The sequence below is a fragment of the Gymnoscopelus microlampas genome, assembly GCF_963454915.1.
Source record: "Gymnoscopelus microlampas genome assembly, chromosome: 11".
Classification (NCBI taxonomy): Eukaryota; Metazoa; Chordata; class Actinopteri; order Myctophiformes; family Myctophidae; genus Gymnoscopelus; species Gymnoscopelus microlampas.
In genome coordinates, this window is record NC_139948.1 from 51835570 (window position 1) to 51863301 (window position 27732).

General features: G+C 39.5%; 2 protein-coding genes across 2 annotated transcripts in view; both read left to right on the forward strand.

The window, feature by feature from the left end:
• Positions 1-26216, forward strand: part of LOC311054858 (interferon-induced protein 44-like) — a gene marked incomplete at its 5' end in the record, with an annotated part of 203507 nt that extends 177291 nt beyond the window's left edge. Inside the window, 2 exons of the mRNA XM_084070856.1 lie at positions 21974-22074; positions 25771-26216. Of these exons, the coding sequence (XP_083926982.1) occupies positions 21974-22074; positions 25771-25959 (290 nt within the window). The 3' untranslated portion in view covers positions 25960-26216. The remainder of the gene's footprint in view (positions 1-21973; positions 22075-25770) is intronic.
• Positions 5288-21769, forward strand: LOC311055754 (uncharacterized protein; the record flags this gene model as incomplete). Its single annotated transcript, XM_084072021.1, has 7 exons — positions 5288-5401; positions 6888-6925; positions 8982-9173; positions 16805-17001; positions 18935-18980; positions 19982-20016; positions 21590-21769. The coding sequence occupies exons 3-7, from the start codon at positions 8987-8989 to the stop codon at positions 21767-21769; spliced, it is 645 nt and encodes a 214-aa protein (XP_083928147.1). The 5' UTR covers positions 5288-5401; positions 6888-6925; positions 8982-8986.
• Positions 26217-27732: the final 1516 nt, after the last annotated feature.

Sequence of the window (27732 nt, forward strand, 5' to 3'; positions counted from 1 at the left end):
GGCCAACGTTTGACCAGTTCTTATAGTATAGTTTGTTGATTACTTTTGATGCAGTAATGATCTTTTTCTTGCATTTTTTTTACCTATTAAAAAGGTCTTAAAAGTCCTTTAAAAAATCGTGTGGGGACTCCCCTGGGGGTCCTGACCCACAGGTTGAGAACCATAATGTATGTGTCATAGTTAGCATATATCTAGCATAGCTTCCCTGTGTGAAAGTATATTAGGAGTAAATGACCACAATCATATTTTTTGCACAGTTTGTGATATATAAATATAAAAAAGAAAGTGTTTCTATTCGCCTGCTAGTTTAATATGGTACGTCTGGTCCAGACGTACCATATCTATACATCTGTTGATTTTTTTTAAATAGCAGATCTACAAGCTCATAGCGCACTATGAACTTGTAGATCTGCTATTTTTGAATAGCCGAATAAATCTAAAAGGACAGAGATGCGTTCCCGGATTGAATGGGTTAACCCATTTAGACCTGTTAGACCTGTAGGTTGTTCTACCTTTCCAGGCGGGAACACCTCTGCAAGCTCGAAACACGACGCAAAGCGACACGTTTTGAGCTTGTAGATCTGCAATTTTTGTTACTTTTGAATTTGAATCTTGAAAAGTAACAGTTTTGGACATAATGAGGTTTCCACCCGACAGAGACGATGTATAACAACATTATTTTTATAAACTGCTAAAAAAAAAGTTGGGAAACTTAACTTTGGCCAATTATATCTCCCCTTTAATAATACCAATTGGTATTGTGTTTTATATCATTTTTATCGTTGATTAGTCACCTTTACAACGAGGTACAGCTTGTAAGGAGCACAGCTAAGCGTGTGGGTAGTGCCTCCAAAATATTTTCCAAAATCTGGATATTTTATATGTTGGCTATTTAAGAATAGCAGATCTACTTAGTAGTGAGAACCACTGATTGTAGCAATTTCAGAAAATTTCAGTTAGGATTTAGAAGACATTTGTAGAATCACCCCAGAAACAAAGATTTGAGTAAAAAAATGTTTGCTTTAAAAAAAACTATATATTCAAAGATTTGCACACATTTTCATGATTTTTCAAAAAATAGCAGATCTACAAGCTCATAAATCTAAAATGACACACATGCGTTCTCGGATTGAATGCATGGGTTAAAGCATATTGATGACAGAACAGATGTGACAGCTGTGTGTGTGTGTGTGTGTGTGTGTGTGTTTGTGTCACCATGAATGAAGGATTTGGTCTTAAGGTATTTGGGATGTTCTGTAAACTGAATAGCTTTGGATGATCACAGTTTATTTTTGCTCTTTTTTCCCCTTTATTTAAAACCTTCCCGTTTCTGCTATAATCCACACACGACTTCCCATAAAGTATGTTTTGTTGTTGCAGCGTGAAGGTTTGTCATAGCTGAGTATTTTCTATTAAACACAGTCCATTGATTTTGAGGGGTTTGTTGTTTTCTGTCCTCTAATGCCAAGTGTTACAGTGTTATAGTTGCACTGCTTATGTAAGCTACGGTATGACCAGGAATAAGTACACTTAAAACATTCAACTGCTGGAGATGATTAGGTACTAGGATGAATGGTACAGTAGAAAAATATCATAAGTCCATCCCGGGTCCACCACAGCTAAAAACGCACGCCAATAGGCCTTGCGCTAGATCGCATATTTTGATAGCTTTCTTTTTTTTTGTGAGATCTGACGTTCATAGTGACAGAACACTATATGCAACGTGATTGTCTTGAATGCGCCCCACCGGAAGTGTCTCGCTAGACGAGATTGAAATCTCGAGATTGAAAACCGTGGGGCAAAATTCCACTTTAAGTAAAAGTATCACATACTTTAAGTAGTATGTGATATATCCACACCAAACGTTCAAATGACACTGATAAGCCAGTGGAGTTTTTAGAGGAGGAATGTGGAGCTGTAGGCATTTTCCTCTGGGACGCACAGTCCCAGACCTTTTTATCTATAGTCCAGTGCTGTTGTGCTTTTGCAATGACCACAGTTGTGTGTCCATCCCACTTCAGGTTCTCATGAGGAAAAACATCACATGGATGCAACTGGGACGTATCATCAGTGTTGTAGCTTGGGGTCATAGGGTGTTTCGGGTCTCGCAACATACACCCTCGCCCAGGTGACCCAGCCAGGGTTGATCAAGCCCCGACTTACGTCCCAGTAGCTACCCACGGTCAGTCCTACAGGGCAAGACAGGGCCACTCAGTCCGCTTCTCCTGAAGTACTCTGCCGGGACTCGGGGAGGCTCTGGCACGTGGAGGGACTAGGCTCTGTGGGTTGACTCCTGGCCGGGCTCCTCCTTCGTCTCACCAGGTCCAGGACCTGAGCGCTGCGCCAGATCAGCTGCACCGCCCCGATCCAAACATTTCCTTCTGGCGTGATGGTTCCTTGGGCCGTGGTGGTACTGCAGGCTCCACTTGCGGATTGATTGAATGGCCCTCCTAAAGGCCTCACCGTGGGTTTGTTGGGCTTCTTCCTCACGGAAGACACTCCTGTATATTTACCCACAACACATGAAGGTGTCCACCCTCTCTCGCTCTACGTCGTCCTCAGATGAGTCTCCAGTCATCTCGGTTCTCCATACATCTGGCCAGCTCCTTTGTGCTTTCTGCACCAGCGTCTTTCCTTAGTACATCCACGTAGGTAGGTGTTTCTGCACCAGCATCTTTCCTTTGTACATCCACGTAGGTAGATGTGGGACGTCCTCTTGATCGATGCCCGTGTGTTGGTTCCCACAGTACGAGCTTTTTGACCTCGAATTCTCGGTGTCGGTGGCAGTGGCCGGCTAGTCTCATCCTCCTGACTGCTATCTTTTCTGATACACTTGGTAGTGCCCCGTACAGACGCTTGTTGGTAATGTGCTCGTCCTGGTTGATGTTCAGTACCACACGTAACATTCTGGTGTAGCACCCGACCAGGGACCTCTGTATAAGGCTTGCCCTCCACCCCCATTAATGGTGACAGGAGGGTTGAGGGTCCCTCTCCTCCCTGTAGTCCACAAAGACCACGTTCAGTGAGAGGTGGTGTTTGTCCTCCTCACACCTGTTCCAGGTTGGTCACCTCGCTGTCTCATCAGCCCCCACCCACTACTGTGTCATCTGCAAACTTCAACATGGTGTTTGAAGTTTGTTTTGTTTCCACACAGTCGTACTGTAGGTATAGTTGTCTACAGGAGTGGGCTGAGGATACAGCTCTGTGGCACTCCCTTGCTGAGAGTCAATCCAGTCACACAGACCTGCCTTCAGGCCTACTGTAGGTCCTGACTCCCACAGCCTACTGACCAGGCTGGAGGCTGGAGGTTACTTTGGTATTGAACGCAGAGCTGTCCGTGGGCACCATTCTCCCATCCTCCTCCCCCCCAGGTGGGAGAGAGTGGTGTGAAGGACATGGACGTCTGCCGATGACGTCCTCTAGTCCATTGGTTCTCAAAGTGGGGTCCGGGTACCCCTAGGGGTACTTGAGGGGGTTCCAGGGGGTCCCCAGCTAAATGATGGACAGGAACCAAATGGGCCCTTATAACTCTGAGAGTTAAATTAACATTGATTTTACAATATGAATTGGGGTCCCAGAGGTATAAATGCCATTAAATGGGGGTCCGTAGCCTCTAATGCATGTTAAACTGGGGGTCCTTGAAATTAAAATGGTTGAGAATCACTGCTAGAGAGCCATAAAAACCTTCTCTTACGGGGGTCCCTGGCTTATCTTTTCAAATGGGGGTCCGTGGGGTAATAAGTGTAAATTTTGGGGTCCTTGACATGAAAAAGAACCACTGCTCTAGTCTATACTGTTAGCACAATATACACATTGCAGGGTATCGAGGGTGGGCTGGGGGGGCATGGGACACATTAGAACAATTAATACCAGCGTAATTTGGGACTAGCAAGGTCTTTATACAACGGTGGCCGACGAATGAAAATAGTTGACACCTCAGAACTGACCTTGTTCTGAATAAAAAAAGTAATAATAATAAAATGTTTCTTTATCGCCATGTAATGTTTGCGCTGTGTGGATGTTCTCATGAATAAATAGACTTCATGTACAAAGTAGACCAGACTTCTCAGGTGTCCACTCTGTTTTAGTGCCCACTATTTCCAGTGCCCACTCTGTTTTGCTGCCCAGATTTACCAAGTGTCCAGTATGTTTTGACGCCCAGCACTCTTCATGTGTTTGTTAAAAGGTGTTCTAATCTTCAGATTGAATGAATTGCCCCCCATTTGCTCCATAGTATGTTCAATCTACCTGACTGTCTATCAGTGTCATGCAAAAGTCTTTCTGAGTCAACCAAGCTTGTTTCATTCAATCATGTGGTTGACGTTGCTAAAAGTGACCACTAGATGGCACTAGATGCCAATTTATGAATACAAAGTGCTGTTGTGTATGCCTTGCAGTGACCTCCTTTGAATTAAGTGATAAAGCATGTTGTATTGTTGTTTGAATTGATAGTTTGCCATTTTGCTACAGTATAGACTACATATTTTAAATTCCTCAAATCTGAGCCAGCCTCTTCCTGCTGAAAAAATATTAACCAGTGAAAGTCCTTTAGTTTGTTTTGGCCCAGGTGTCTCCAACATATTTTGTTTTCCTGGGAGTAAAAGTATAAAAGTGTAAAAATGAACAAAAGCACAGGACATTACAAAGGTATACAGTACATAGTGGTATCATATAAACAAGCATGGTCGGTTATTGAGGAAACATATTTAGGGTTCTACAAAATTGTTGTTTGTATTGTGTTTAATTCGCTTGCATTTGCTTGTGTGCTTTAATTTTGAACATATAATGTTCCAATAGTTTTATGTGTTGTTTCCTTTTTCTTGTATTTGTGAATTCCTTAGGCCTGTTTATGAATAAAATGCTCCAAACAAAATATAAGTAAAAATAAGTTTAAAAATAAACACGATTTTACAATAAATTTACCTTAAAACTAAAAGTAGTTTAACCAGTCAATGTCTTAGATAAATATTCCATCAAACCAAAACAATTTTACATTCAGGTAATTCCAAAAATAACAGTCTCATGTTCAATGTTGTAAAGATTTTCCATCAGAATGGTTTATCTTGAAAGCACCTGGTTTACAGGATAAATCCAATAAAATTTTTAAACTAAGGTTTTCTGGTTTGGTTGGTAACACATTATGTCTTATACAAATTCCACACTGACTTCCACTGTACTCTACAGTAGGCTTGTTAGCAGGCAGTGAGATCAGTGTGACTCAGAGCAGTAAAGGGAGGAGGAGCCTTACAGATTGGACTAGAAGCATTGTGATAGAATCATTACAGTTGACAGGCTGAAGTGGTACATAGGTCTATCGGACAAAAAAAAAAGTTGTTGCCCAAATAACCTTTGTTAGACAATAATCGATTGAGATATCAAGGGATACAACATCGAAGGAGGGGTGAGCGAAAATCATCATGCTTTTGCAAGTAGACGTTCCCATTTTATAAACAGCATCTCTTTTGATTGACTGAATACTTTTACTTTAACAGTTTTCAAAAAGTACAGCGGTACAATTATACAATGATGCTAAAACATTTAAAGCATATTTACATTGTGGTCCTGTGTATTCTATAAATGAAGAATGCTTGCCTTTTAAATGTTGCTATATTACAACAGTATCAATATAATAATTAACAATAATAATTTGGTCCCCACTCCTTTGTGGTGTGTTTGTCACTTACTGTGTATTTGTGCATAATGCTATGTGAAATGTGTCCTCTGCATTTATTTACCCAACTATATCAGGAGCAGTGAGCGCCGTTAGTAGAGCACTAATAGGAGCAGTTAGGGGTTAAGGGTTTTACTCAGGGACACTTCGATCAGGCCGGGACATGAACGGGCGACTTTATGTTTCCCAAGCCGCCGTCTTGATGGATCTTTTCCATCAAGAAAAAAAATTCAACCTGATTCTGATACTTATTATTTAAGACCCTTGTCACATGGTAATGGCTAATTGCGACCGTAGGTCGCACTTACTACAGAAAGCTGCTCCAGGTGTCCGTCCGTCACTCCGTCACTCCGTCACACACGTCACACTTTTGCCCTGCTCATATCTCCGCACCCATTGCCCCGATCCATGCCACATTTTGCACACACACTCCTTACCTGCCAAACTACACCCTCCAAGGACCCCCGGAGCTCCAGGGACCACCAGCTGCCTCGGGGACCCCCAAGTGTAAAAAATGAGCACATGTGGACAAATTACCAAATGACCACCCCAACGGGGCTGCTCACGGGGCATTCCTGGGGACCACCCACTCCTGGTGCTCCAGAACGGATGCAAAAGTGGTGGCGCCCCCAGTGGAGGACCCCCTGCCACTGCAGCTCACATAAAATGCCGTAACTCGGGGGCTTGCCCCCCACAAACAATCCCTCCTTTCCCCTATAAACACACTCTCTCTACCACACCACACACACACACACACCAACCGCCGTTACAGCCCTCTTCTGTATACATGTGACCTACGGTCGCTTATCTCCCGATTAGGGAGTCTTACTGGTGTAGGTTGTACTGTGATGCCCACCTGTCCTATATTTACTGAAAACAAGAAAACTGCCTGCAATCAATGGAGGTCTATTTCACATAGGTTTATGAGGTGTCTCACCCAGACGATCTATGACATAGAAGGTCCATTTCACATATTATGTGAAATGGACATTCATTGAGTGCTCAGTACATCTATGTGAAAAGGACATTCATTGAGTTCTGTCTGTTTTCTTGTTCTTGTGATATTATCGGGCCGTGCACTTTGATATTTGTTGTATAATTCAGTGTTGCTGGATTTCTGCTTAGCAGTGCATTCTCTCTGTCCTATTGTTATTGACCTGATTGCTGGGGGTCATTTCATCTCATGTTATGTTCTGTTTATTGTCTGTTCCCTCAGATCAAACACATCACAACATAGCACACAACAGGCTCATGGTAAGAACATAATACATATATGTACTACAACACCATATATGTGCTACAACACTTTTACTAATTAAATAAAGTTACAAGACATTTAGAAACACATATTCTAGCAGAAGTTTCACAATGTCACTGCAACTGGTTTGATTGTTTTTTTCTTAAAAGGTTAAAGTACTATATTGTGATAGTAATCATTGCTACAGAGTGTTTGTTGGGTCACAGGGGTCTCTCCAGCTCTTTAGTAAACAGAATATAGTACATTTTCAGGTAGGTGACAACATTTAAGCCAATCAGGAGAGATTACTGTAAATGCATCTCCCGTTTAATAAAGAGCTGGAGAGAAATGGAGACTCCTTTTACTGAACAAACACCCTATAGCAATGAGTACTATCATATAGAGCTATTTAACACTTATTTTAACCAAAGTAAATCACTTACCCTACCTTTAAAGAGATGTTTCACCCAAAATGTGTGTGTGTGTGTGTGTGTGTGTGTGTGTGTGTGTGTGTGTGTGTGTGTGTGTGTGTGTGTGTGTGTGTGTGTGTGTGTGTGTGTGTGTGTGTGTGTGTGTGTGTGTGTGTGTGTGTGTGTGTGTGTGTGCGTGCGTGCGTGCGCGCGCGCGCGCGTGCGTGCGTGCGTGCGTGTGTGTGTGTATGTGTGTGACGTGCACATTTGTTGTCCAGAGGCTATCAAAAATGAATAACATAAATACGTATTAATATAATATAAGTTAACTCAACTCATGCAATATGTATTGAATTGTTTCATGAACAAAATATTATCATTTAAACTATGGCATGTTAAGGTATTATATGATCTTTATATGTAGATGCCTTACACTGAGACAAATGCAGAAATCTATGAAAATACCTTTAACTCCATAATTGCTTGTCTCTCTGAGTCAGCGAAACAAAGTTATTATATGTTAATATAAAATAGCATTTAGCAAGCCTGAATGACACATATCAGTACAGCCCACTAATACGAATGACGTGTGATTATTTCAGAAATAACAATGATTCCATGCAGTACTATTACTAGCACCATATACTATATTCCTTTTAGTTATTCTTTATTCATAAAACTGTGTAAAATACAAGTACAACATATTATTAAATATGCATGCTAGCTGAACTTAAATTACTAACATCCTAAAGTAAAGAGCTGCTTCCTTATGTCTATAAGTCTAATAAGGAGAGAACTGCATGGCACAGATGAGAACATAGTAGTGTACCTGAACTGAATAGAACATTACCAAAGTGTTCTAATGCATAATTAGCTTAATTATTAATTACAGTTTTCTGCACAAATGTTCTTAGATTTATGTAATTAATGATTTGTTTTAAATGTTGAATGCTGATTAATTACTGGTGTAATGAGACTTAACCTCATGTAACAGTTGCCGTCAAAGTCATCTACATTATATGTGTATTGTTGTATGGGTCATTTATCTCTCTAGAATGGAAGTGATCTAAGTTCAGCTAGCCTGTGTATTTTGAACATCTTATCCTTATTATTTTATTTTTTATTATTTTGTTGTTTTGTTTTATGTAACTGAAAAACAGCAAAAAAAAAAATCAAATGGTGATGTTAGTAATAATAGTTCATAGGGCCATAGTTGTTATTGTTGAAGGAATCACATTTAAATGGGCTGTAGTAGTGATGTGTCATTCAGGGTAAAAAAAAAAAATGGCATTCAAATGTAACACCAATATTTTATATTAAAATGCAATAACTTTGTTTTCTTGACTAAGATGGTCAAAAATAGACATCAAAGGACACATCAAAGTGTAAGGCATTATCTATTATGTAACAAACCCTCAACAACTTGCGCGTTGTACCTGTGACACATCAAATATGTAGTATTAAAAATCAAATAATGATAGATGATGAATAATTAAAACATTCTGATGGCCTAATTGATATATAATCTTGTGATCTATGCGATTGACCTGTTTGTGATAGGCACTAAAGAAGTAATAAACGTTCATGACAATTCTGTTAATAAATACATGAATTCAGCTTGACTGTTAACCCAGCCTTACAGTTATCTGTATCTTCATAACAGGGAAGATGTTAAATTTCTTCGTTGTTGTGACTGGAGTGACCCGTGGTGCCCATGAAACCTTCATTAGACAACTTCAATATAAAGGACAGATTCAGAAGAAATCTGTAGCAGAAAGTGACTACATCCTGGCTTTCTGTCCAATCACCTCACGAGCTGGAACTGATGTCCAGGAGGCAATGGGAAAGATTCCAAGTGAGAAATCCTCTGATGAGAGGTTTTGGGTTCAATTGATGTATAAATCATCCATCCACATTCATTTATTTATTCATTTTCTCTCTCTTAAAAGGTGGTAAACCAGTGATTCTGGTGGTGATGCATCACAAACATGATGTTGAAGCTCGCCTAGGTGACAGCAGTAGACATGTGACCAGAGATGATGTCATCCTCACTGTCGACACTCTGTTCTGGGAAGGTGTATTCCTGACCTGCAGCCACAATGAGAAAGCCTTCAGTAAAGTCCTGGAGGCTGTTGGTCATACTTCGGTACTGGCTTAATTTACACGTTAGGCATGGGGAAAGAGTATGTTTTACCCCCTGTCCGTCCGTCCGTCCGTCAGTCCGTCTGTCCGTCCGTCCGTCCGTCTGTGGACAGCTAATCTCCCGCACCGTTGGCTTGATCGCAGCGAAACTCTGCACACACACTCCCTGGATGCCAATTCAGAACCTCTGCCCCAATTTTTTCATATGGCCCTGTTATAGCGCCACCAGGAGGCCGCTTTTTGCAAAACCCATTTTTTCACAGTACTCGTACATATTTTGTCCAAACATCACGCAAATCAGTACACAGTATCTCTATAGTCATTAAACAAAACGGGTCTTTCAGATTTTTTATGTTCCATCCTGATTGGCTAAAAATGGCCAAAGTTTGCAGGACTGCTCCGTTTTGAACAAAATTCCTCAAATTATGAACACAGCATGCAATTTCCATGAAACTTTGCCCATACATTCCCACTATGCCGAGGAAGAAATTCCACCTGAGATTTTTCTAATCAGCCTCATGGTGGCGCTATAACAGACCGATTTGTGTTTTTACCTATAACTGCACCAATCTGTGTAAAACTTTGTATGCGCACTCCCTAGAGGTCATGGAAAAACCTTTGCCCTGCATTTTTCACATCTGCCTTTTATAGCGCCACCAGGAGGCCGACTTATGTAAAACATATTTCTTTACATTACTCCTTCCGATTTTATCCAAATTTCACGCACATCGGTACACATGTGATCAAGATGGATCTGTTTGATTTTTCATATTCCATCCCGATTGGCTAAGATTCACATCTAAAGTTTGCAGGAGTGGCCTGTTTAGAACAACATGCCTCAAATCATGAATGCAGTGTCCGATTGCTGTGCAAGACCTAAGAACAAATGGCCTATTGTAGCACCACCAGGAGGCCACAATAACCTACCTGACCTGGCGGAGACCTGTGCTCCGAGCACTTTTTCTAGTTTTCTTATTATTGTCTCCGCCAGGAGACATTGTTTTCACTTTCCGTCCCCCCCCCTCGGCCAAGCTAACATTGGTCAAGCCTCACGTGACACGTGACAATACGGTGAAATAGTGTGATCTGATTGGCTAGTGACGTATAGCGGCCTATAAATACATGTGTCACTTTGAAAGAGTCTTAGCCTCTTTCAAAGTGAGGTGAGACAGGAATAATCACGAAATGGCTGAGAAATGGCGGATACTGTAACAATTGGATAGGACACTTACACAGACAGGACAGATAGGACACTTACACAGACAGGACGGATAGGACACTTACATAGACAGGACGGATAGGACACTTATACAGACAGGACGGATAGGACACTTATACAGACAGGACGGATAGGACACTTATACAGACAGGACGGATAGGACACTTATACAGACGGATAGGACACTTGTGTCATGTTACTATGACACAGTAACATGTTCTATTTTTTGTAAGAATTAGAACATAAGAATTAGAACATTCCCAACATTCCCAACACAAGTCTGCTGGCGGAGACTTGTGCTCCGAGGAGCACTTCTTCTAGTTTGTTTTCGTTTCTTTTTTTTTAACAGTAGTGGAGGCCTCTACTACTGTACATGGAGGTCTGAGTTCAGGGTCAGGTGAAGAACGGTGCTCCTTGAAGCTTGTTAGGGATTATCAGTGTCTTGCTCAACCATTATGCCTTGAAAGTCAGGTTGGGAGTGTTAACTACAAGATTTGTATTTTGAACTTTAAACTGCAATAAAATTATGAAAGATCAATATTTCTTCCCATTTTTATTTCATGAAGGAGTTCTTGTTTAAATAATATAATGATTTAATTAATCACAGTAAAACTGAACTCTTTAGATGTCAGTTTTCATCATATACCACTAACGCCTTTTTTGAAAAATACCCTTTTATAATTCAATATTCTAAGAACACTTTTGACTTTGATTATGATTAGTTTCACTGGCTGACCCATCTGAATAATAAGTGAGAAGATAGATTTGGATGCATTATTACTTTTTTGTACACATTTTTTTGTTGGGCATGTTAAGTAAAATTGTGTATTTACTGCAATAAAATTATGAAAGAACAATATATCCCCCCAATTATTTGCCCCATTTTTTTCATGAAGACGTTCTTGTTTAATTTATATTATGATTGAATTAATCACAATTAATCACAAATAAAAATGTACCCTTTAGATGCCAGTTTTGATAATAGACCCCTACCATTTTTGTATACACTTAACAAAATACACTAACAAAAAAAGGGAGAACATTTAATTTAAAGGGGCAGATAAAACAAATGTGTTTATAATGGAAATCTATGGTATAGATCTTGTAGTTAACACTCCCAACGTAACAAAAACATGTCACAGTTAAAACACAGTAGACACTTTCCTCTAAAATGTCATAGCTAGGGAACAATCACAGCCAAAATTACCTCACAAATTCACCTACAAAATACACACATTTCCCTAACAAGGCATAAGGGTTAAGAACACGTCGGCAGGACAGAAGGGGCTTAAACCCAATTGCACTTATCCATTGTTATACTGAATAAGGACATCAGCTAAATAACTAAATATACTTTACCAGTATATAATACATCAGTAACACAAAAGTGATATATCAACAAATTACATATCTAAGATTGTAAAACTCATTTTTATGCTGATCATACAGTACACCTCAGCACCAACGTTGCGAAGTTCGCTTGACCCTACTCAGCCCCGTCCGAGTTATGTACCGATAGGCAAAGAATCATAAATTATTACTTTATTAATTAAAAAAATGTATTAATTTATTTTAATTATTTTAAATATGCATGCCGCAGACAGTACTTTTAAGCCCCTGAATGCAATCTATCACAGTGCACTCTGCTTTATTACAGGTGCAGGTTTCAGGACTCATCACTGTACATTGTACACCTCAGTAGGATGGTCTTCCCTGGCTCTTAGAAGTAAACAACATGTCACCCTGTTTACATACAAGGCACTACTTGGCAAACTGCCTCTGTATTTGACAAAACTGTTAGAACCCAATACCTCAAGTCATGGTACCAGATCTCAAGATAAGATTTTGCTGAAGGTGCCTACAACCACAACCAGTACTAAACTGGGAGATACAGCCTTCAGTGTGTATGCTCCATATATGGAACGAATGTCAAGAAAAGTTAGATTTAGTTTCTTTTGCTATTTTTTTAAAAGATTTTTAGCTGACCTTAAGAATGCCTATGCACTTGCTTGGTGTAATGTTTGGTTTTAATATATATATTTTTTGAAAACCTTTTTATTTTATTATATGTATGTGTACCTTGTTGTCTTTGTCATGTCTGTAAAACCATTGTTGTAAATGTTCTTTTTGTACACAGGGCGCCATTGAAAAAGAGACCCTGGTCTCAATGAATATCCCTGAAATAAAGGTTCAGTATGAATATAGTTATGATGTCACACTGGGAACTACACACGCTGTTGTGCTCACTGTCTGATAACATGCCTTTTCTTTAACTTTCTAGAATAAATCCAGCTGGAAGACCACATTTTTAAATTTGACTTGTAAGTTGCATTACAAACATGAAGAGTAACCATATTCTTGCATTCAGCGTGATTTTGAATTGACCAACATAGAAATTATCCACTACTAAAAAAGTATATGTGGATCATTGCTAGTCAAATGTTGTCCCATGATACAAATGAGGAGTAGTTATTCTCATTTTTGGTATATTTCTGTTTTCCTACAGCTCTCTCACCCTCGTTCATCTGTGACGTGTGTGTGTGTGTGTGTGTGTGTGTGTGTGTGTGTGTGTGTGTGTGTGTGTGTGTGTGTGTGTGTGTGTGTGTGTGTGTGTGTGTGTGTGTGTGTGTGTGTGTGTGTGTGTGTGTGTGTGTGTGTGTGTGTGTGCGCATGCTTGTATGCACCTGTTGGCACCTTTCCAACAGACAGTAGTAGAGGCACAAATCTGCTAAAGTAACACATTGTATGTTTATGAGGACCTGATCGATCTCTCTCTCTCTCTCTCTCTGTCTCAGCCTCTCTCCCAAACCCTTTCAGAACTCGCTCACAGGACACAACCAGCACCAGGTAATATTTTTCGCTCTTACTGAAGTACAATTTTGAAAGTTCTTAAATATTTTACAAGGAGGTGTATGTATTGAGGAGGTGTAAATGTTTTTTTTTGGCAAGTTAACTGAAAGAAAACCTAATGTTTTAATTTACAATTAACGTACTGAGAACCAAATTTATGGGCAGAGTTTCCTCTTTTGTCAACCCTCAGGCCCTCAGGACCCTCTCAGGGGCCCTGATTCAACCACATTTTGACTATGCTAGCACCTCCTGGTACTCCAACACCTCAGTGTCACTGAAGACTAAGCTTCAAACCTCCCAAAACAAACTGATTCGGCTACTCCTCGGATTGGGGCCCATGACCCACCTTTCTCCCACCCATTTTGCCAGCCTAGGCTGGCTCAGGGTGGAAGACAGGGTTAAACAACTAAAAATGGGACTGGCCTTCAAAATTGTAAATGAAAATTTGCCCGATATGCCCCCTATTCCCGCATATCTGAGTAAATACCTCCAAAAGGTTAGTGACACCCACAGTCACAATACCAGTTAACAACAATTTGGTACCACCCACCCATAAAACAAACATGGGCAAATTCTCCTTCTACAGCACTGCCACCCAGGATTGGAATGGTCTAACCCCATCCCTCAAAAAATGCAGTTCGCTGGGCTCATTTCAAAGAGCCTTAAAAAATCACCTTTCAGGAGGCCAAAAGAGGAGGTAGTACCATTTTCCCGTTAGACAGCCGACCCCCCCCCCTGTTCTTGTACATATCTTTCCCCCCTTTTTTTATTTTATTTTGTTGTACATATATATATATATATATATATATATATATATATATATATATATATATATATATATATATATATATATATATATATATATATATATATATATTTTTTTTTATGTTTTTTTTTTTTTTTCTTTGTGTAATGATATTCGAACTGTGGTGCCACTATATATGTCTATGAATTGAATACCAAGGCCCTCATTGGAAACAAGTCCGCAAGGACTTTTATGAACGGACCTGTTAGATAAAGTATTTTAAATATAAATGTGTTGTTTTACATTTTTTGCCTAATAAAATATTCAATCAATCAATCAATACGGTTTAATATTCTTACCGTATATACTGTTCCTCATTCATTAAAACACTTGTTACATGGTAACGTGGGTTGTACTTTGAGGACCATGATTGTCCTATTTTAGTGTCTGTTCTTGTGGGTTGTTATTTCATCTGATGTCATTCTCTGTTTGTCAAATCTCAGCCCATCAGAGAAGAAGAAGATAAAACAGGACACTGAGAGTAAGGGTTGTTGATAAAATGGCAGATGTAATGGTAGAGTATGTTAATACGATGTATACGTATACATTTGGTGTGATTATATTTGGTCTCCCTGCTCTTCTATTGATATATTTAGATCCTGAGGTTGTAGGGCTGCACGATATGGACACAATTTCTCTGTATTTATGCGAAATATTTTGATATCGCTATTACTATTCAAATTTCATATTCTATATTTTAAGTGTAACAACAATGAAAACTAAGCATTATTCAAAAAACAGAATAGCTACTAGAATACTATGAGCAATAAGTCAGTATTACTCTTAACTTCAAGTATCCTATTATTGGGTTCACACACTTGTTATTTGATATTCTAAGTGTATAGCAACAATTCAATCTAAGCATTTTTTTTTTAAATAGCAAGTCAGACTCAGTTCACTCTTATTTAGAATTTATCTGACCGAAAGAAAAACGCTTAGCCTACTTTCCTATGACATACGCTCTTATTTTGAAGGCTGACCATCCGGAAGTCAAGTGTTTACTCTTGTTTGACTGGCTTGACGAGTCAAAGTCACGGCAAATCACTGAGTTCAATTAAACGAACGTCACTCCGACAAATGGACATAAACAATCAAGCTTTTCTTACAGAAGGCTTTAGGCAGCTTGCAGTAACTAATTTTCACTGATAGGCGAGTGCAGGTCTTGCTCTATGAAGCAGCTGGTAGGAGTCTGACACACGCATGTATGCTCGTCACAAAAACACAGCACACATAAGTCAGATTACTTCGAATACTCCCAACTTAAAATAAAGCTTGAAAAACTTGTTTTGAATCTCTGAAAAAAGTCTTGAATATCTGAAAAAAGTTTTGATAGGCCGAAAGTGTTTTTCAAATCTCTGAAAACACATTTTACAATGTTTCGCCAACACATTTTCGGAGTTTCAAATTTGTCAAAAACACAGTTTCAGAATATGCATTTTGGCACTGTTCTCCCTGGATATTGTTTTGTTTTCCATGTTTGAAACTTTGTAAACTCCTGACTTAAAATGAAGGGTTCAAAAGTTTGAAAAATGATTTGCAAGACAAATGATAGGCCATGTTCAATGGTTAAACTTTATTTTGAAAGTGTGATTCAGCGTCAAACACACACAGCAGCACATCACAGGCAGCTCTCCTCAAATCTCTGAACACACACACACACACACCCAGACCCCCCCACACACACACACACACACACACACACACACACACACACACACACACACACACACACACACACACACACACACACACACACACACACACACACACACACACACACACACACACAGAGGAAAGGCACAGGATATAGAGGGAGAAACTGAGGGGTGGTTTATTTACTGGCTAAAACATTTTATATCGCCTATATATCGTTGCCTTTTGCGATACTGAGTTTGCGCATGTTAATACCGAGATAATGATACGATAACGATATATCGTGCAGCACTACAAGGTTGGACACAACCTTTTTTTACACAATCCTGTTTCGGGTTTCTGGACACCTGAAGGTCAAAATGTAATTTACCCCCAGAGGAAACAGACAGGCTCTATTAGCTCAGTGGTGAAAATGTCAGCAATTGCACAGGAGACTAGTGTTCAAATCCGGGGTAGAACAGTTACACTTTCAGCTTGGCTGTTTCCTCAATAATATCTCCAGCCTTACAGTTATCTCTATCTTGCTAATAGGGCAGATCTTCAATGTCTGTGTTGTTGTGACTGGAGAGACTGGTGGTGCCCATGAAACCTTAGTTAAACAACTTGAACATAATGGACAGATTCAGAGGAATTCTTTGGAAAAAAGTGACTACATCCTGGCTTTCTGCCCAAGCCCCTCACGAACTGGAACTGATGTCAGGGAGGCAATGGGAACGATTCCAAGTGAGAAATCCTTTGATGAGAGCTTTTTGGTTCAATTGATGTATAAATCATCCATCCATATTAATTAATTTATTCATTTCCTCTCTCTTAAAAGGTGGTAAACCAGTGATTCTGGTGGTGATGCATCACAGATATGATGTTGCAGCTCGTCTAGATGACAGCAGTAGACATGTGAGCAGAGAAGATGTCATCCTCACTGTCGACACTCTGTTCTGGGAAGGTGCATTCCTGACCTGCAGCCACAATGAGGAAGCCTTCAGGAAAGTCCTGGAGGCTGTTGGTCATTCTTCGGTAATGGATGAATTTACAAATGAATATCATTTTCATCATATTGCTTTTTTTCTCATATATATATATATATATATATATATATATATATATATATATATGTATGTATATATATATATATATATATATGTGTATATATATATATATATACATGTATATATATATGTATATATATACTGTATATATATATATATATATATATATATATATATATATATATATATATATATATATATGTATATATATATATATATGTATATATATATATATATATATATATATATATATATATATATATATATATATATATATATATATGTATATATATACTGTATATATATATATATATATATATATATATATATATATATATATATATATATATATATATATATATACTGTATATTATACTGTATATATTCTTTTTTTCTTTTTTACTCAGAGGTCTGAGTTCAGGGTCAGGTGAAGAACGGTGCTCCTTGAAGCTTGTTAGGGATTCATGTCTTGCTTCAGGACACATCGGGAGGACAGAAGGCCCTTCTGTCCAGAAGGCCCTTCTGTCCTGGGCTTATCCCAGCTGCACTTAAGGCAGGTACACACTGTAGGATATTTGGTCCGATTATGCTATTAGGGACCTTTTTTGGTCGCTGTGTGTGAAAGGCTCTACGAGAGGCGGCGGCCACGATAATTATGCTTGGCGATGGCTTCCCGACCGTTTTCAAATATCTACCAGGTTAGATATTCGGCTCTGTCCCGACTCGACATGAGACAGTATCATACAGTATGAAAGTGGCTGAGATGACTCTGCGAGGAGTTGTACGCTACAGCCAATGAGAGCACATTACAGCCACCATGGCTATGGAGGGTCGTTGGACCTAACCACAACAAACAGTCCCTGCCGTAATATCACTGTCCAGTCCTGTATTAATTTAAACATTATAAAACAAAATGAGAGAGTGAGCGAGAGAGAGAGAGAGAGAGACGCATATATACATCATGGGAGACGTTGATTAAAATGAATTGGAAGGGGCACGGTGGCGCAGTCGGTAGCGCTGTCGCCTCACAGCTAGAAGGTCCTGGGTTCGATTCCCGCCAGGGACGCTGTGGGCGCTGGGGGCGTGTCTTCTCCTCCGCGTCATCAGCGCCCATACCCAGGGTGGGGTTGGCGAAAGGGCCTACTCTGTGTGGAGTTTGCATGTTCTCCCCGTGTCTCCTAGGGTAGTTAATACCCTCACAAAAACATGTAGTAATCCTGGTCGCTATACCGCCTCCCCCATGACAGCCGGGGCGCCTGATGGAGGGGAAGGGAACTGGTTGGAATAACGTGTTCCTTCCACGCGCTACGTCCAACCAGGGAAACTCCCCCCTGTCAGGTGACAAGAAGGTCAGTTGGCTCTCATGCACTGAAGGAAGCATGAGCTCGGCCCTGGCCTCCCTGGCTGTGGGGGACTGGTGTAGCGCTGGTGTAGCGCCCAGGATCACTTAGGAAATTGGCACCGGGTGAAAAAAATGGGTTACAAAAATCGCGGGATAAAAAAAAAAAAAAAAAAAAAAATGAATTGGAATAAACACAAATGTATGTATTGGGTCTGACTCTGGACAGCATCCTAGTGGACTATCCTACAGTGTGTAATCCCTGGTCAGGGATCAATCTATAGGGTGAAAACCACAACGATATATGACAGCCGATTTCAAGAAATAACTCCTGCAGTGTGTAATGCTTAACGATCAGATGACTCCCCGACCACTTTAAAAGTCCTACAGTGTGTACCTGCCCTTATCCATTGTTATACTGGATAAGGACATCAGCTAAATAACTAAATATACTTTACCAGTATATTACACATCAGTATAAATATAGTAATGATGTCACACTGGGAACTACACAAGCTGTTGTTCTCGCTGTCTAATAACATGCTTTTTTAAAACTTTCCAGACCACTTTGAAATCCACTGAGAATGACTGCTTGGAAGGATCGGCTCGTAAGTTACATTACGAACATGAAGAGAAAACATATATTCTAATGTCAGATGTCAACCAGTATTGTCATGTTTGGCACAATTACATACAGTGTCTAGGTGTTATTCTATGTGTTATTCTATATATTTAGCTATATCCATGTTGTTGTCTCAAAACAATCAGACAATCAAAATATGAAATAAAGATAGATAGATATACATTATGCATATACATTGTGTATAAGGCCATTTTGAACGCAATTCTTTCAAGGGCACACTGGTGTCTGATCAACGGAGCAATTAAGGCAATTAATCCACTTTTAAAAAGGTACATATGGAGCATTGCTAGTTAAATCTTGTACTATACAATCATATGTAACATCACTGAGTGTGTGTGCGCGAATGCATGCATGTCTTGGCACCTTTCCAACAGGCAGCCTCAGTATATTAGAGACACAACTCTGCAAAAGTGGCGCATTGTATGTTCATGTGGACCTGACACCTCTCTCCCTCTATATCCCTCTCTCTCTCTCTCTCTCTCTCTCTCTCTCTCTCTCTCTCTCTCTCTCTCTCTCTCTCTCTCTCTCTCTCTCTCTCTTTCTCTCTCTCTCTCTCTCTCTCTCTCTCTCTCTCTCTCTCAGCCTCTTTCGGAACTCGCCCACAGGACACAACCAGCACCAGGTAATATCTTTCACTCTTACTGTAATTTGGTCTCTGGAGTTTACATTACATTAAATTACATTTGATTTTGAAAGTTCTAAAAACATTTCTGAGGAGGTGTATTCCCAATGCGACTGAGTTTTGCCAAGTGATGAACTGAAAGAGAAAACCAAATGTTTTAATTTATAATTAACATGCTTCTGTATATACAGTATGCTTACCGTATATATTCTGATACTTAATTAAGACACTTGTTACATGGTAATGTGGGTTGTGTTTTAATGACCATGATTGTCCTATTTTAGTGTCTGTTCTTGCGGGTTTGTCATTTCATCTGATGTAATCCTCTGTTTCTCAATCCTCAGAGAACCAGAGAAGAAGAAACAACAGGACACTGAGAGTAAGAGTTGTTGATAACATTGCAGAATCTGCTATGTTAAAGCTCTATTATTAATATCATTTTGTTTTTTTTGTGAATACAATTTTATTTTGTCCAATATGTATGGTAGAGTATGTTAATACAATATATATGTATACATTTGGTATGGTTCTATTTGGTCTCCCTGATCTTCTATTGAGACATTTAGATCCTGTGTCTAGATTGGACACAACCGTTACATGATCCTGTTTCTGACCTGAAACAATTCAATCCTTAGATTAATTATTAGATGAGATTTATAATATATAGTCATTTGAAGCTATTTTTGTAGATTGTTGTCTTAGACCTGTCCTCTGTTTTCAGTTAAACCATGGAAAGATTTCAACTTTGGGTAAGAACATTCTAAAGTAAGAAAATAAATGCTTTACTGACAGAAGTCTCTGTCTGATTTGTTTGTCTTTTATCTTGTGTGCACATAATGGTAGAGCATTCTGTTATATTGAGCCTGGTGTGCAGATATCCTAGATTATGAAAGAAAAATCTTCAAATATGGTATGCCTTATATATCATACATATATCATATTGGAATCATTGGTCAATCTCTGAGCAAATAACATTATACTTAAAGTGTATCAATGACTTCCTCGAAAACATCCATACACCACTTGCTTACGTTATCTGCTAAATGATTACAATTGTTTGTCTACTATTTCATTTTATTTCTTCAGAGACAAAGACACACTGCTTAACATTGTGAAGGAATTTCACCCTGAAAATAAGAACATCAAACACGTGAGGATCTTGCTCCATGGACCAGTAGGATCTGGCAAGTCCAGTTTCATCAACTCTGTCAGCAGCATCTTACGGGGGAAAATGACCCAGGCTGCACATGTGGATGCAATTGCTGGTGATACAAGTTACACCACTAAAGTAGGTAACATATTTTGTTTCAGTATATCTATGAGTGAAAGTAATTAGTAATGTATATATACTGTATCATACAACTTTAGTGTATACACAGTAGCACTGTACAAAGCCACCTGCAGCAATTCTATAAACTGATTACAAATGTAAGTGGGTTTCAACTGGGTTTGAAATCATCAACCTCATGAAAGTGTTATTTATGGCACTTGTGTATACTGGAGTCTGTTGTGTTCTATTTCTGTTATCATAATTATGACATTGATCTACAGTATGATTTATATTGTGATGAAGATGCTAGAAGCCTTGTCTACAAGCACTGTCTTATACAGATCTGTTCATGCTTTTACAGTATCAAACCCATAAAATCAAAAGAGGAAACAAACAAAACTTCTTCCCCTTCGTGTTCAATGACATCGTGGGCCTTGGGAGTGAAGATGACATTAACATGGTTCTGAAAGGTCATGTCAAGGATGGTTACAAGGTAAAATGACTGCATGTGCCAGACTCATGATTCATTCATTTGTGTAATGATAACATGTCATCACTAACCCAAATTACGTAATTCAAACCCATTTTATAAAAAAAACTAAATAATGTTCCATGCCAATGTATTATTATTATTTTTGTTTACCTTCTCTCTTCTTTTTCCTTTTTTTAAATTCTTGTACAGTTTGATCGTGTATCGGTGATGTCCGATAAGGATCCTTTCTACAACCATCTCCCCAGTCTAGAGGACAAAACCCATGTTCTGGTTCTGGTCATTCCTGCTGACCAAATGACCACTTCATCCCTAGATTCCATGAAGAAGATGAAAGTCATTGCAGACAACATGGGTAATTTTTGCATCTAACATTTTAGCTTGATGATTTGTTCTCAAAATTGTTGTCTTTCTAAAACAACAAGAACAACAACAACAACAAATGATTAGTGTGGTTAAGAATTACAGCATACAAGAATGATTATGCATCAGTGCCATTGTCACATAAGAAAGAACGAAAGAAAGAAAGACAGAAAGAAACTTGTTGGGCTGAGTATGTTTCTGCACTTTTGACAGGCATTCCACAGATCTGCATTCTCACCAAAATTGATGAGGCCAGTTCTTTGGTGAAGAAAGATGTACAACATGTCTACAAAAGCAAGAACATGAAGGAAAAGGTGAGAATATTGGAAGTTTTAAACAAGATTATTCAACCACCTGTTAATCTCTGAGGGACAGCGAGATCCATTTGCGACCTCGACGGAGTTCATTAAGGTTGCAACCGAGGTTGCTAAGGTCACGACCTCAACGGAGGTTGCGACCTTAGCCGGCCGAGGTCGCTAAAGTCCCAACGTACCTCGCCATGCCAGCTACGTCGGCAGCGTCGCGACCCAGCATAGCTAGTCACGACGTCCAAGCAACTTTAGCTGCCTAGGTGCTAAAGTCGCGACCTCAGCGACCTTAGGTCCCGACGTACGTCGCTTGCCAGCTAGGTCGCCAGCTACGACCAGCGTGCCAGGCTCCCGACCAACACACGGACCATATCGGCCGCGTGTCCAACCCCCTCCCAGCTCCTGAATCTATCCGCGACCTCCACCCCCCTGCAGGTGTCTGTCTGTCTGTCTATCTATTCATCTGGCATCTATCATCTAAAGACTACTGACTGCTCTGTCTGTAGCCATGATTATATGTATATGTATCTGATTATTAGGCTGTGTGTGTGTGTGTGTGTGTGTGTGTGTGTGTGTGTGTGTGTGTGTGTGTGTGTGTGTGTGTGTGTGTGTGTGTGTGTGTGTGTGTGTGTGTGTGTGTTAATTGGACACTAACGCAACCCGTTTTTGCATAAACTCTCACTGGCCCAGGCAGTCCTGACTGGACATATGTTTTTCTGGAGTGGAAAGACGCAGACAAGCGTCTCTGAGTCTGTGAGCACTGACCTGTCATCCAACGCGCACACAACAGTGGTCCCCCCTTTTGATTTGGAATGCACTCCCCAAAACTCTCAGCGATGCCCCTACCTTCCAATCCTTCAAAACCCACCCCAGCGGCGTCCCCAGGAATTACATTTAGGGCAGGCGAGATTATGTTTTTGCCCCCCCCACTATTACCCCCAAAAAATAAATTTCAACTCAATTGAAAATCGTCGTTTCAAGATGTTTTGGCCATTATCTCTGGAACGGAAGGTCCGATCTGCTCAGTTCAAAGCTTGTTGGATGCGTAACTTTGAGGACATTAAGCATGCATGAAACATTTTCGAGTTATTTGGGTTTTCTAGGACATGCAAAACGCTCTGCCAAATAATCAGATACTATATTATGTATAGGCTACTGTCAGCTACAGACAGAGCAGTCAGCAGTCTATAGATGATAAATGACAGACAGACAGACAGACAGACAGAATAAGAGAGAGAATATGTGGTAGAGTGACCATGTGTTTGTATAAAGAGAGAGAGAGCGCATGCATAGGTAGAGTGACTAAATGAACCTGAATTAATATCCCCTAGCTACCAGATTCATATTCACGCACACGCCAAATGCACTCCCTAACTAGAAAATGTGCTCCTCGGAGCACAGGTCTCCGCCAGTACTGTTCCTGATTAATCCTGTCTTACCTATTTATATTACATATTGTCACGTGTCACTTGACCAATGTTAGCTTGATCCCGTTAGCTTGACCAATGTTACCTCACTTCCAAAAACATAAATGGTTTTTGGAAGTGACATTTAGTCATGCGTCTCGCTAGCCAATCAAAAGCATTGGTGACAACATATTGTCTCGTGTCACGTGAAGCTTGACCAATGTTAGCTTGGTTAGGGGGACACACACACACAGCGTGACGGGAACGAAAACATACTCTCCACCTCTGGCAATAATCAGATCGTATACTATATTATATAGCTGACATCATAGCTGTCTGGGCCGGCTCCAGACATAGCAGTCAGCGGTCTTTAGATAGATAGATAGATAGATAGATAGATAGATAGATAGATAGATAGATAGATAGATAGATAGATAGATAGTAGGGGTGTCACGATACGCCTAATCCACGATTCGACGATTCGCTTCGATTTTAAGGTCACGATTCGATTCGATTTTCGATACGATATATCTTTTTAAAACGTCCTTTTTTCAGCTTTGAGGGCTATATGATTATTAATTTAGGCTATTGTCTTGATCTGTAAAGAAAAACACATGTTTCTCAATAGGTCCCTTTTATTTGAATAATATCAAATGAGAATGAGAATAACAAAAAGGGTTTTATGCCCTTACAACAACTGTCATTTTCAGATTCTTCTTTAAGATGAGTTAACAACATTCTTGTGAAGCTCTATAACTAAATAAAATCTAAATACAAAGTTGAACATGTAAGAAAAAACTGTATTTCAGTATGTTCACATTGTTTGAACAGGAAAGAGCTTTAACAAACAAGAAATGTGAATAATAAGCTAAGCCAGGGGTCTTCAACAGTTAATTTTTTATTTTTTTTACCATAACCCCATCCCTTTTCTGAGGTGAACCAAAAATAGCCGATGTACAAACTCACAACGCCTCGCGCGAGGCGTTGTGAGCTTGTAGATCGGCTATTTTTGGCCGAGAGGTATAGGTGTAGAGGGAAAAAAGAGAAGACGGAACAACTATCAATGTGGAGCATAATCGACAAACGGTAGCCGTTTTGTCAACAACGAGTCGGGTGCCCTCATAATTCACTGGGAAGCCAAAATATTGCCAGACTTTTGACTTAAAGGAAGCAGGAGGGTTTTCCAATTCTTCCGTTTGTGTATCATCATTACCATCGCTGGCTTCAGCAGTGGCCATGGTGAAATGTAAAGTAGTAGTACAGACGCAACGCTACAGCGGTCTCTGTCTCCTCCAAACTCCTCTGTGGTGTGTGTGGGTTTGTCCTGACGTCTTTTTTTTCTCCCCCGTCGTAAGCACGCATTAGCGATTCACGGAAAAACACAACAGCGGCTCGAGCATGGCTTCAACCGGATGTGTAATCGGATGTGCGCATGCACGGGTGTATTTTATTAAAGGGACACTTCGCCCAAAAAATAACTTTGTTTCAATGGATGAGTCACCCCATGGAGACTTGGATTCATGGATATTTTTTTTGTTTTTTGTCTCATTCCTAAGACAATAATTTGATGACCAGCAGCGGTTCCGGTAGGAGACACAACGACTCGTTGTGTCTCCTACCGGAACCGCTGCCTACTACTAATTTTCCACAGGCAAAAGTGACGGTAATAATATTTGATAGACAGACAGCGGTCTTTAGATGATAGATGCCAGATGAATAGATAAGTTGCAGAGGGGGGGGGGGGGGGGGGGTCGCGGATAGCTTTGGGAGCTGGGGTGGGGGGGGTTGGACATGCGGCCGACGTGGTCCGTGCTTCGGTCGGGAGCCTGGCACGCTTGGTCGTAGCTGGCGACCTAGCTTAGCGACCTAACCTAGACTTAAGGTTGCTATGGTCGCTGAGGTTGCGACTTTAGCACCTAGGCGGCTAAAGTTGAGACTTGGACGTTGTGACTAGCTATGCTGGGTCGCGACGCTGCCGACGTAGCTGGCATGGCGAGGTGCGTTGGGACTTTAATAATAATAATAATAATAATAAACTTTATTTGTATAGCACCTTTCATGACATGAAATGCAGCGCAAAGTGCTTTACAGAGCAAGAATACAGTTACAGTTACAACCAATTTAACAATAAAGCAAACAAAAAATAAAATAAAATAAAAGCAAAAGCATAAAACATTAGCGACCTCGGCAGCTAAGTCGTGACTTTAGCGACCTCGGTTGCAACCTTGGTCGCAAATGGATCTCGCCTTTCCTGGAATCTCTGTTGAATGTTAACTGCAATTTACTCTCAACACAGATGGAGGAATGCAGTACCAAAGTGGGTATTCGGGTGAACAACATCTTTCCTGTGAAGAACTACCATGAAGAAACTGACCTGAAAGATGACATTGATGTACTGGTACTGAATGCACTGCAACACATGATTCACCTTGGAAAAGACTTCATCAACAACCAGATGGAGTCTGATCCAATGTCATCAGAGTAACTCAAAGCCTTAAAGATTTGGTAGTATTTCTGCTTCATTTAGATGCCTTTGTATTCATTTAACAACTAACAATGTACAAATGGAACAACATTAACAGATGCCCATTTGGTTCCATTTGTACACTCTTCTAAGTTAAATTAATACAAAGATTTGACTATTACAGTGGGACAGTGAGATCAGACGGTCAGAGATGGATGACATAGACATGTGCTTAGATATAAATCAGCAGGGTGCCTCTGTAAAATAAGATGAGCCACTTGTATTGATTCAGGATCTATAAATGACACTTTTGGGTTGTGTTTGGGTTGTGTAGTTACAACATGCACACCTGACCAAACTGCTTGGCTCTCTTCTGTGGTGCAGGGAATCCAAAAGCCCCCAAAAGTACATCAAAGAAGTAAAAATGAGCCCTGCACACAAGCTGATGGTTTATATAATATACATTGCCACATACGCTGACCAAATAATCTTATTAGTATTAATTAGCCTATTGACTCTTTTTACTGTTTTATCTCTCTTTCTCTTTACTATTATCACCTATGCTGCTTAATTGACTGAAAGAAACCAAACAAAAATAAGTTTTACTCTTATGAACCTGTACACAAGATGTAAATAACAACCTGAACCTTGAGCACACTGGGTCACCTCTGCACTGAATTTATAAAACAACTGAAAAACAAAAAACACACACTTTGCTCGCACGTGAGATCATAACGACTGAAACGTGATTCTTTTTTAAATAAAGTCAGTGCAGATGTGATCCAGTATGTGTAGGACTCTATTCTGTAGTTACCGTGCCAACTCCTGCTATCGATGAGATATCTTTGACAGTTGCAATTACAAATGAATGTTCCAAAAACAAAATACACAAACACATAGTAATAAGTATAAATAAACACATACATAAATTAAATACATAAAACAAAACAATAGTGGTATTTTTGGATATCAAGTTAAATGCATTGAGTGCCCTTTCAGCACCGTGGACAGCTCAACAGAGACATAATACAAATAATTGCTTTAATTTAGTTTAAGTTTAGTTTAGTTTATTTCAGTCAATTTTGTGGTACACAACGTAATTCAAATTTCATAGGTAATACAAAACAATGTAATGAGAAAATAACCACATAATCCAAATAATTGCTTTAATCCAAAAAATGCTTTAATAACTAATTAAGAAAAGTCCTTCTTGGAAACACCTTCTCTATCTCAGCATACTTTGAGAATGTTAACTAGCCTTTTTCGGTTGGAAAACTCCCAATACTGGTTTAAATACTATACCAGGGAGTATTTAACTCAAACAATGTCTTATAGAGATTACTATAATTACTGTATGTGTATTTGCTTTATTTTGAAAATGTGCTAGTTTGTATTAGTTGACACCGCTGGTAGTGTTTGTAGTGAAATAAATTACCTGCCTATTTGCTTTATGTTGAGTTACATATGGTTTATTGTTTATATAAACTGTAATTAAAGCTATCTGTTAACTTGGAAGCATTGTCCAGGTTGTCATCTTTGAATTGGCCACCTACTACACCTTTGCATGCACCTAATATACCAATACCCAAGCACCACCCTAGCAGTGATATATCACTCTCACATATTACACCATATAACCAACTTAACAACCACTTTCAATTCATCACTCCTTTTTTCTCAGTTCTTCCACAAATTTTACAATTTCCTTCATTGATTATCTTTCTATTGTTTTGTATTTCACTAATTTCTCTCATCTATTTATATTGTGTAATTAGCTACATATATCAAACAATC